General features: G+C 39.2%; 1 protein-coding gene across 1 annotated transcript in view; it reads right to left on the bottom strand.

Annotated features, from left to right (window-relative positions):
* Positions 1-12314, bottom strand: part of HDX (highly divergent homeobox) — a 235935-nt gene that overhangs the window by 129852 nt on the left and 93769 nt on the right. The window contains exon 5 of the mRNA XM_007534009.2: positions 1777-1923. Coding sequence (XP_007534071.1) covers positions 1777-1923 — 147 coding nt within the window. The remainder of the gene's footprint in view (positions 1-1776; positions 1924-12314) is intronic.

The following is a 12314-nucleotide window of genomic DNA, read 5'->3' as shown; positions in this document are numbered from 1 at the left end:
GTCCTTATTCATTAGTTAGAGAAATTTCCTCTCTAAATTCTGGTTGGAGCTGGCTCTTACCTCGGTAAGTCAGAACAGTTGCTCTCTAATGTGTGTATCTCTGTGTAGCACATGTCTTTTCTAACTCATACACAGTTATTACTAAGTCCTGGGTAAGAGTCCTGCATGATCACTACAGATCTAATCTGGCTGATGTAATGTTGTAGTATAGAACTAGAAAAGATACAATAATCCATGTGAAGAGGTAGATCAGGTTGAAGGTACAATTCTTGAATTGTGTGAGAAGGAGCTTTAGCCTATAGGTTTAACCTACCAATAGGAGGCTTCTACTAAATAGAATAGTTTCCACCAGAAGCCAGGTGGGACAAAAGAATATGATGGGAGAGAGGTAGTGCTGGTAGAACTTTAAAAGGTAATGAAGATTCCCTTAAAGCTACAGATCAGTCTGGCTAAGAATACCAGGTTTTAGCTGGAAATTAATGTAGAAAGATTGTATTAATCAGAGGAGGGACAACAGGAGCTCTAGACAAATCCACAATGTGCCATAGGGTTTTCTTGCAAAGTCTGTGATATTTATTAGTGCTTCCTGAGTTGACTGGTGTGGGTATGGCAGAAAACATAGGGGAGGTCATACCAAGGACTACCAGCTGCTGTGGGAAATGCAATCTGGATGGCTGGTGAAAGGGTAGTCGAGTGAGCTGACATTTTGTGCACCTAAAGCTATGTGGGGCTGAGGACAGGAGTGGTTATGTGAGCAGAGGAAATGAAAGTATGGTGGGGAATGAGAAGGAACCAAGAATAAATGGAAGGTGGAGTGTGGGAGCGAAAAATGATATGGCACAGAGCATGATAGCACTGGAATTGCCCAGAAGGAGGGCCTGGAACAGTGTGGTAGAGAACAAATTGGGGCACAGGGGGGTCCATGATGGCAGAGCGAGGAGTTCCCAGGATGGCAAAGTGGGCCCATGGCAAGGGAGGGTGTATAAGGTGGGGGTACATGGGGGCACATGGGGGCACTAGTAATGAGGCACATGGGGGCACTAGTCTGTTCATTCCAGGATAGTGTGGCAAAAAACATGGGAGAGGGTGGCTTCCTGGGACAAAATTGATGCCTGGCATTGTAGGCAGAAAAGTATGTCTTAGTCAAATGCAGGCCAGGTGGAGGGTTAGCACAAGGGGAAAAGACAATATACCTAGCATAGAGAGTAAAAAGTATTGGTTATGTATTTTGATGGCTGACAAAGGTAGAGCTTAAAAAAAAACAGCATAGTGGGAACCATGTGGAAACAGAATGCAGGGGTCTCTAACCAGTACTGGAAGTTCTAGTCACAGTAATTAGGTGAGAAAAAGGAATAAAGTGTATACAGGATAGAAGAGAAAAAGAAAAATTGTATTCAAAAAAATTCTGGAAATTGTTAAGAAATAGCAAACAATGAAATTACTATAAAAATCAGTAGCATTTCACTTTTGAAACAGTAAATCTGAATAAATTGTCAAGAAATATATACTTTTCACAACAGTGAAAAAATATACCTAGGAATAAGCTTAACTAAGGAGGTAAAAGATTTAGGCACTGAAAATTATTAACATTACTATAATAATATAAAAATATGAAAATAAATGGGAAAAGATTGCATCTTCATGTGTTTAAAGAATTAACAGTGAAAATGACTAAACCTAGCAAGATTCATATAAAGTGCACAGTTTGCAATAGCCCAAGCTTGGAAGCAACTCAGATGTCCAACTACAACATGAAAACTGTTGAAAATATCTTACCCGAACAATTTCACAGTCAACATTTAATTCAGTTGCAACTGCTTCAATTTTCTCTCTACAAATAGAGCCAAGACTTGTCATGCCATTGTCCCAGTATTTCTTAAGGGTGGCTAAATCTTGGTCACTGAACTGAGTGCGGTCCTGTAGCTGTAAAACATATATTATTAAAATTAGAATAACCAAAATAAAGAATGTTATAGAAAAAGATCATTAGGTTGATACATGATAGGTTAATTTCAACACATAGTAATAAATTTATTTTTAGCATTTATTAAAATTCAAATAGAAATTTTCAAAGTGTTTATTTTGTAACATGAAAATTTAAATGGGAAAACTATTTAATGATAGCTGTTAAGCAATACTGACTTAAAAATTTGCTCACACAAATAATACACATCAACGTAGAAAATGCAGAAAGAACTTAAATAATCCAGATCACATCATATAGATGGGGTTTACAGTCAACAATATTTATACACCTTTCCCATATTTGGGAGTTACTCTTTTCCCTGATCCAGCTTTCTGGTCTTTCTGGCAGCCATAACATCATGTCCCCAGACAATAATTGGGATCCACCTGCATATCAGATTTCAGGCTCAGAGGCAAAAAGAAAAAAAAAAAAACTAGTATAGCCACAGGCCCTTTGGAATATAACTAAAATATGCCTACTAGCTATCTACAAAATGGAGGGCCTCCCAACCCTTCATCTTCACTATTCCAGCCTTTAAGTCCATGATTGGTTAACAATTTGTTTGGCTTTGTATGTTAACTCTCTTTTCAACCGCCAGGTTCCAGATGCTAGCATGATGCTGACCAGACTTCCCTGGACAGACAACCCCACCAATATTTCCTGGAGCTCTGCTTCCCCAGAGCCCTTCCCCATTAGGGAAAATGACAGCCTAGGGGTATGGATCAACCTGTCAATGCCCATGTTCAGTGGGGAAGCAATTACAGAAGCCAGGCCTTTCACCTTCTGCATCCCACAATGACCTTGGGTCCATACTCCCAGAGGGATAAAGAATAGGAAAGCTATCAGGGGAGGGGATGGGATACAGAGTTCTAGTGGTGGGAACTGTGTGAAGTTGTACCCCTCTTATCCTATGGTTTAGACAGTGTTTCCTTTATATAAATAAAAAATGTTTTCTTATTTTAATTTAATTTTTATTTATTTTTTATTCCCTTTTGTTGCCCTTGTTTTATTATTGTAGTTATTATCGATGTCATTGTTGTTGGATAGGACAGAGAGAAATGGAGAGAGGAGGGGAAGACAGAGAGGGGGAGAGAAAGACAGACACCTGCAGACCTGCTCCACCGCCTGTGAAGCGACTCCCCTGCAGGTGGGGAGCAGGGGACTCGAACCGGGATCCTTATGCTGGTCCTTGCGCTTGGCGCCACCTGCACTTAACCCGCTGCGCTACCGCCCGACTCCCTATAAATAAAAATTTTTTAAAAAGAACTTAAATAACCAATATTCTAGAAATGTCATTTAACATCTTCATATATATTCTTTCAGACTTTTTTTCTAGGATATACGTATTCACATTCACAGACTACATACATTAAAAATGTTTTAGAGTCACATTACTATGACGCATTATACTGGGTTAATCTAGCTTAGTGATACATATGTCTCCTACTAATATTATTAATTAAAGGTATAGATATGCTAATTTTACACAGATAATATATTCCTAAAAGAGCAATAATTTTAATGGTTACAGAAATTTGTTAGTCTATTTTCCCTCTCAAGGTATTTTTAATACAGTAAAAATACAGTGAATGAAAATCTTATGTACTGTGTTACTTCAGCAAATGCTGGAGGCATCCTTGGGAAATAAGTAAGGAAGATAGCATAATGACTTCCATTTTACTGAGTCAGAACATAGGATAAAGCTCCCACTGAAGAGTACACAGAGTCCATAATAAGCTGAAAATATGAACAGTCCTGATTATTCTTCTATAATTTACCTCCATATTACCAACTATCAGTAGATAATGAAGAAACCTAAAAATAAAAATCCATTTAAAATATATATCTTTCCAATCTCTGTATTTATATGTTTGTGGTAAAATAATGTCTTGAGAAAGTGAATCAGGGATAAATTTTACAAATCATAACATGAGACTGTTGCTGACTTCTGCCTTAATAACTAGGAATTAGACATCAAATATTTCCCAGATATGCACAGTATCCTTTTTTTAAATTGGGGGATTAATGGTTTACAGGCAACATAAAATACAGTAACAAAAATTAAAATACTGTAGTTTGTACATGTATGACTTTTCTCAGTTTTCCATATAACAATTAAACTCCCTCTAGGTTCTTTGACATCATGTTCCAGGACCTGAACTCCTCCCCAACCCGGCCCCCACCCTGGAGTCCTTTATTTTGGTACAATACATCAAACCCAGTACATATTCTGCTTTGTGTTTTATTATTTTTCAACTTCTGCTTTTTTATTTATTATTGGTTTTTAATAATGATCGACAAGGTTGTTGGATAAGAGGAGTATAATTCATACAGCTCCCACCACCAGCATGCCATATTCCATCTCCTCCACTTGAAGGTACCCTATTCTTTATTCCTCTGAGAGTATGGACCAAAAATCTCTAAGGGGTACAGAAGGTCAAAGGTCTGGTTTCTGTAATTGCTTTTTCACTGGATATGGGTGTTGACCAGCCTGTCTCTACCTTCCCCTAGTGGGGTAGGTTTCTGGGGAGGTGGGGTTCCAGGAGACATTGGTGAGGTTGTCTGTCCAGGAAAGGCAGGCTGGTGTAATGGTAGTATTTTTCAACTTCCATCTATAAGTGAGATGATCCCACATTTATCCTTCTCTTTATGACATCTCATTTAACATGTTTCCTTCAACCTCCATTCAAGATAGGGTAAAGAAAGTGAAATCACCATTTTTAATAGCTGAGTAATATTGCATTGTGTATATATATACCACACTTTCTCAGCCACTCATCTGTTGTTGGATACCTGGGTTGTTTCCGGCTTTAGATATTACAAATTGTGCTTCTATGAACATGTATATTTCCTCTTTATTTAATTTTGGAAGTTTGTAGGTATCTCCATTTCTTCTAGGTTTTCTAGCTTAGTGTCATGTAGTTGTTCATAGAAGCCTCACATGATACATTGAATTTCTATGTTGTTTGTTGTGATATCACCTCTTTCAATTACAATCCTATTTATTCGAGTTATCCCTTTTTTGTGTGTGTGAGCCTCACTAAGGGTTTGTTGATTTTGTCTACTCTTTTGAAGAACCAACATTTAGCTTCGTTGATTTTTTGTTTCGTTCTCTTATTTTCAATGATATTAATTTCTGCCCTAATTGTAGTTATTTCAGTCCTTCTGTTTGCTTTAGGGCTCCCTTGGTCCTCTTCTAAATCTTTAAGGCTTGGAGTCAGGCTATTTACTTGAGACTTATCTTATTTTCTATTGTGTGATTGTATGGTTATGAACTTACCTCTCAGTACTGCCTTAGCTGTGTCCCAAATATTTTGATAGCTCATGTCTTCATTTTCACTGAATTCTTGGACTTCTACTAATTTATTTGTTGTTAATTGTTAACTTAATTCCACTGTGGTCTGAAAAGATGCTTGGGATGATTTAAGTGCTCTTGAATTTGTTGAAACTATCTTTGTGGCTTAAAACATGGTCTATAAAAATAAACATTTGCCTCCCTCTTTCTGTCCTATTGGTCAGTCTCCATCTTGAGTAAATATTAAGGACACCACTATAATTTCTGCTGGTCAGAACCCAGCAAGACAAATGGTATGTAACAAAGTATGACTTTGAGTCAAAAAAGAAAATAACAAAAGAGAAATCAGTAAGTTTAGAAGGGAAGTATCTGGACATATTTATTCTATACAATTTTTTTTTTTACATTTATTTATTTTCCCTTTTGTTGCCCTTGTTGTAAAGACGGGTGCTGTCTTTGTTGATCTCACAGCAGCCTATGACACGGTCTGGCACCGTGGTCTCCTAGTCAAGATCTCAAGATGCCTGTCTCCATGGGTGGCCAACACTATATCGTTTCTTCTCCAAAACAGAAGATTCCGGGTGCATCTGGGTGACAAGTCTAGCAGATGGAGACTTGTCTCAAGTGGCCTCCCCCAGGGCTCTGTTCTGGCTCCTACACTATTTAATATTTACATCAATGACCTTCCAGAAACTTCTTCAAGGAAGTTCATCTACGCCGATGACATCTGCTGTGCAACTCAGACATCCGAGTTTGACATCCTCGAGGAAACACTCACGAAAGACATGTCTCTGATATCTGATTACTGTAAAAAATGGCGAATAATCCCTAGCACTGCAAAAAACGGTGTCATCTGTTTTCCATCTATACCATGCCTCAGCCTCGCATGAGCTTAATGTGCAGCTTGACGATACAAGAATCCGGCATGAAGCCCAGCCAGTCTATCTTGGCGTTACTCTCGATCGCACCCTGTCATTTCACGAACATCTCATAAAAACTGCAGCAAAGGTGGGTGCGAGGAATAACATCATTGCAAGACTGGCCAGCTCCTCATGGGGCGCAAGCGCTTCCACACTATGATCATCATCTCTGGCATTATGCTATTCCACTGCAGAATACTGTGCCCTAGTATGGTTCCGTAGCCCCCATGTCCACTTGGTCGATTACAAATTATATTCCTCCATGAGGATAATTTCTGGAACCATCCGTTCCACCCCGGTTCCATGGCTGCCAGTTCTTAGCAACATTGCCCCACCAGATATTCGTCGGGATGCGGCATCATCTAAGTTCATTTCCCACATCTACGCTCGACCGGACCTGCCAATATATGCGGATATCTTCGCCCACCCTGTCCAATGCTTGACGTCTCGTCATCCAATCTGGTCCCCTACGCCTACACTGAACTTCTCTGTTCCAGACTCTTGGAAACAGAGTTGGCAGTCAGCTGAGGTAAAGAACAAACACCTCATCACAGACCCCTGCAAGCGTCAACCCGGCTTTGACCTAGCACGTTATGATTGGGCCCTCCTCAATCGCTATCAAATAGGCCATGGCCGGTGCGCTGCTATGTTCCATCGCTGGGGAACCAGAGACGACCCGAATTGCCCCTGCGGCTACAGACAATGACCCACATAGTCAAAGACTGCCACCACTCCAGATTCAAAGGAGGTCTCGAGACTTTACATCAGGCTCAACCTGACGCTGTTGACTGGCTATGGAAGAAGGGCAAACGCTAGAAGAAGAAGAATCATTGTTGTTGTTATTGCTGTCATCGTTGTTGGATAGGACAGAGAGAAATGGAGAGAGGAGTTGAAGACAGAGAGGGGGAGAGAAAGACACCTGCGGACCTGCTTCACCACCTGTGAAGCGACTCCCCTGCAAGTGGGGAGCCGGGGGCTTGAACTGGGATCCTTATGCCGATCTTTGTGCTTTGCGCCACCTGCACTTAACCCACTGAGCTATGCCCGACTCCCTCTATACAATCTTTTTTTTAAGGAAAGTTAAAGCTGTAGTTCATTGGCTGAGCTGTTGACATGTTAAGATAAAGAACAAAGGGAATTTTCTTATAATCTATAATGAGGCAATCTTTAACTAAAGATTAGCATGTGTATGTAAATGCATTCAATACCCTGTTCAGCAAAGATTCATACACAATAGAAGAAAAACAGCTCCTTGGATGACTACAAACAATAAGAACACACTGCCCATAGTTTCCTGAGCATGAGACTCCATAGACAGAGGTCTGGAATAGATTTATTGATACATTAAAAAATAAACCTAGCGGGGAGTAGGGCAGTAGCACAGTAGGTTAAGCACACATGGAACAAAGTACAAGGACCTGCATAAAGATCCTGGTTTGAGCGCCCAACCCCCCGCTCCCCACCTGCAGGAGAGTTGCTTCACAAGTGGTGATGCAGGTCTGCAGGTGTTTATCTTTCTCTCCCCCATCTGTCTCCCCCCTTTCTCCATTTCTCTCTGTCCTATCCAACAACAATGACATTAATAATAACGACAATAATAACTACAACAATAATAAATAAATAAATAAATAAATAATAAATAAATAAACCTAGAGAACAAATATATGCCACCAAGTTAGAGAATCTGGAAGAAATACAAACATTCCTAGAAACATATATCCTTCCAAAACTGAACCATTACAAACTACAAAACCTAAGAGACCAATCACAGACAAAGAAATTGAAACAGTTATTAAGAATCTGCCCAACAACAGAAGTCCAGAACCTGAAGGCTTTACAAATGAATTCTACAAAACCTTCGGGAAACAGTTAGTACCTATATTTTATTATTATTATTTTACCTCCAGGGTTATTTGCTTGGCTCGGTGCCTGCACTACAAATCCACTGCTCCTGGAGGCTATTTTTCTCCTTTTGGTTGACCTTGTTATTTATCATTTTGTTGTCTGTGTTGCTATTATTGTTGTTATTGCTGTCATTGTTGGATGGGACAGAGAAATTTAGAGAGGACAGGAAGACAGAGGGGGAGAAAGAGACAGATACTTGTAGACCTGCTTCACCGTTTGTGAAGTGACCCCCCCTACAAGTGGGGATCTAGGGGCTCCAACCAGGATCCTTACTCTGGTCCTTGCACTTATGCCATGTGCACTTAACCAGCTGTGCTACCGCTGGCCCCCAATAACTATACTTTTAAAGATGTTCCAAAAGATCAAAGAAACAGGAACACTCCCTTCCAGCTTTTATGAAGCCAACATCACCCTGATACCAAAAGCAGATAGGGACACAACAAAATAGAAAAACTACAGACCAGTATCTCTTATTAACATAGATGTTAAAATACTGAACAAGATTCTAGGCAACTGAATACAGCAGTATATTAAAAAGACTGTTCACCACGACCAAGTGGGATTTATCCCAGGAATGTAAGGCTAGTTCAATATATGTAAGTCAATCAATGACATTCACCACATCAATAAAAGCAAAACCAAAAACCACATGATTATCTCAATAGATGTAGAGAAAACCTTTGACAAATTCAAACACCAGCTCATGCTCATAACACTACAAAAAATGGGAACAGGTGGAAAATTCCTTAAGATAGTGGAGTCTATATACAGCACACCTACAGCTAACATCATACTAAATGGACAGAAGCTGAAAGTATCCCCCCTCATATCAGGGACTAGACAGGGCTGTTTATTATCACCATTACTCTTTAATATGGTATTGGAAGTTCATGCCATAGCAGTCAGACAAGAGAAGAAAAATACAGATTGGAAGAGAAGTCAAATTCTCATTATTTATAGACATGATAGTATATATAGAAAAAAACTAAAGAAACCAGTAGAAAGCTACTGGAAATATTAGGAAATAAAGCAAAGTCTCAGGCTACAAAATCAATGTATAAAAATCATTGGCTTTTCTTTATGTAAACACTAACTCAGGAGAGGAAGGCATCCAGAAATTACTCCCATTCATTGTTGCAGAAAAAACAATAAAATATCTAGGAATAAACGTGAACAAAGAAGTGAAAGACTTGTATACTGAAAACTATGAGTCACTATTCAAAGAAATATAAAATGATACCAAGAATGTACCTAAACAAATAGTTTCTCCTTAGACCTAGATACCCTCCTCACCTACTTCCTATTCGTTTCTCCCAATCATTTCAAAGCAAACCTTGTCAAACAAAGTAAGAACTTCAAAATATGGATAAGGGCAAGAGACTGGCATACATTAATGATGACTATGGTCACTACCAGACCACCCTATCACCTGGATTCCTAGTCAGGGAGTCCTGGGTTTCCCATAGAGCCATGATAGCCCTAGACCTCTATAGATTCTTCTCGTGACTGTCACTGGTCATCTCCATCAGTAAAAACATAATGGACCCCTTTGTGGGCCCCTATAGTACCTTGTCTTCACTGTGGATCAACAATGGTAGGGATTGTTCCATTCTCCATATGGAGGGTGGGCAACATACTCTACCACTCGAGGAAGATGGGTACTGAAATTAGTGAAGCCTGGAATGTTCATAGCTGTGACAACAGAATGTGAGATCAGACCTACAGGGATACAGAGGTTTACATAGGTCACTGTGCTAAATATGGGCTCCATAACAAATTGATGGGTTTTTTAGTTAACAATACCTATATTCTTCTCCCCATATTGGGGAGCTACTCTCTTCCCTGATCCAGATTTCTAGTCTTTTTTCCAACTATGACACCATCTCCCCAGACAATAACCTGGATACAGTTGCATATTAGATGTCAGGCTCAGGCAAAAAACCAATAAGTTCATGGGCACCTTGGAATATATCTAAAATAAACCTACTACCTTTTTCCAAAATGGAGACCCCCAAATCTTCATTTGCAATATTCTTGCCTTCAGGTTTATGATTAGTCAACAATTTGTTCTGCTTAGTATCTTAACTCTTTTTCAGCCACCAGGTTCCAGATACCATGATGCCAACCTGATTTCCCTGGGGAGATGACCCCACCATGTGTCTTGGAGCTCTACCTCCCCAGATTCCTGCTCCACTAGAGAAAGAGAAAAGTAGGCTGGGAGTAAGGATCAACCTGCCTATGCCCATGCTCAGCAGAGAAACAATTACAGAAGCCAGATCTTACATTTTCTGCACCCCATAATGATCCTGGGTTAATATTCCAAGATGGATAAGGAATAGGGGAGCTGTTAAGGGAGGGAATTGGATATGGAGGTCTGGTGGTGGGAACTGTATGGAATTATACCCCTCATATCCTATAGTCTTGTCAATATTTCCATTTTATAAATAAAAATCTAAAAAAATTGTAAAATGAAAAAAAGAAATGTGAAGTACCATATAATTCTTCTATGAACAAATATATACCAAAGAACTAGAGAATCTGACAGCTTTACCAATTTTCTTAGGTTATTATTCCTTTAATTTCCTTATCTTGCATAATTTCAGTGGAAAGGACTTACAACAATATGCTTAATATTAACAGTGGCACCCTAAGAAAATTGAATACACATTCTTTTCAAGTCCACATAATACATTCTCTTGAATAGACCACAGACTAAGCCACAAAGACATCATAAATAAATTCAAATGCACTAAAGTAATTTGAAGCATACTCTCAGAGCACAATGAAATTAAACTAACATTCAAAGACAAATGGAACTGAGGATATGGAAACATAGTATGTCTACTTAACAACTGTTGTGTCAATGTGGAAATCAAAATATTCCTGTAAATTAATTTAAAATATTACACGAGCTATTATAATATTAGAGACACAGCTTAAGCAGTACTAAGAGGAAAACACATAGCCATACAAGCATTCAACAGGAGACAAGGAAGGACTCAAATAAAAAGCCTCACTGAAAACTTCAGGGAGATAGAAAAAGAAAAGCAAATGATACTGAAAGCCAGTAGAAGGAGTGAAATAATAAAATGAGTGCTAAATAAATGATATTTAAAAAAGAAGTATAAAACATTAATGAGTCTAGCAGATGTTTTTTGAAAGGGTAAACAAGACTGACCAACACATGGCCAGAAAGACAAAAATTAAAAGCTACAAGATTTTAATAAATTGGAAAGTAAATTAAATGGAGACATCACAACAAACACTGCAGAAATCCAAAGTGTCTTGCAAAAAACTTGGTGCTTGCATAATGCACTCACCACTCCCAACAGCAACTTTTTCCTTCTTTTTATTTAATAGGACGTAACATTTTTGAGAGATAGAGAAAAAAGATACACCTTCAGCACTCTTTCATTACATGTGAAACTTTGTCCCTGTGGTTGAGGACCAGAAGCTTGAACCCAGATTCCTGCACATAGTCACATGTATTCTCAACTGGGTGCAACATTGCCCAGTATCATCCTGCTAAACATTTACAACATCTAACCTCCAAAAGCTGAAGAATCCAGGAGCAGATATCTTTACAAAGGAATTCTAAAAATCCTTCAAGAAAGAGTTGTTACCTCTACTTTTAATGGTCTTGAACAAGGTCGAAGGCACAGAAATACTCCCCTCCACCTTCTATGAAGTTAACATCACTGTGATACTAAAAGCAGATAGGTACACAACAAAAAAGTAAACTACAGAAAAATATCTAAGAATAACATAGATGCAAAAATATTGAACAAAATCTTAGCCAATCTGTATATTAAAAAGGTTGTTCTTCATGAACAGGTGAAGTTAATCCCAGAAACTCAAGTGTCGTGCTGGGATGTGGAGGAGAGAGAGAGAGAGGAGATCCGGAGCAGAGAGGGAACACAATTCTTTATTCACGCAGGCACCTCAGAGTTGGGTGAGAGCGCAGTGGTTCGGGCCACATGGAGCTAGCCAAAATAGCTGCCTAGGGCAGCAACCTTCCCTGCGTCTAATCACTGAAGTGAAAAGTGGGCAAGAGAGAGAGGGGCGGAAGAAGAAGGGATTTATAGGGCAAAAACCGGGAGTGACGAGGCAGGACAGAATTGGTTGGGAAGGGCACTTCGAGAATATCGTATTAACTCTGGCAGGAATTGGCACTAGCCTGAGGGGACATCTGCAAAGCACTCAAGGATGGTTCAATATATGTAAATCA

This window comes from Erinaceus europaeus, chromosome X (genome assembly GCF_950295315.1).
Source record: "Erinaceus europaeus chromosome X, mEriEur2.1, whole genome shotgun sequence".
In the NCBI taxonomy this organism is placed as follows: domain Eukaryota; kingdom Metazoa; phylum Chordata; class Mammalia; order Eulipotyphla; family Erinaceidae; genus Erinaceus; species Erinaceus europaeus.
This window is presented reverse-complemented; position numbering and strand designations above follow the sequence as displayed.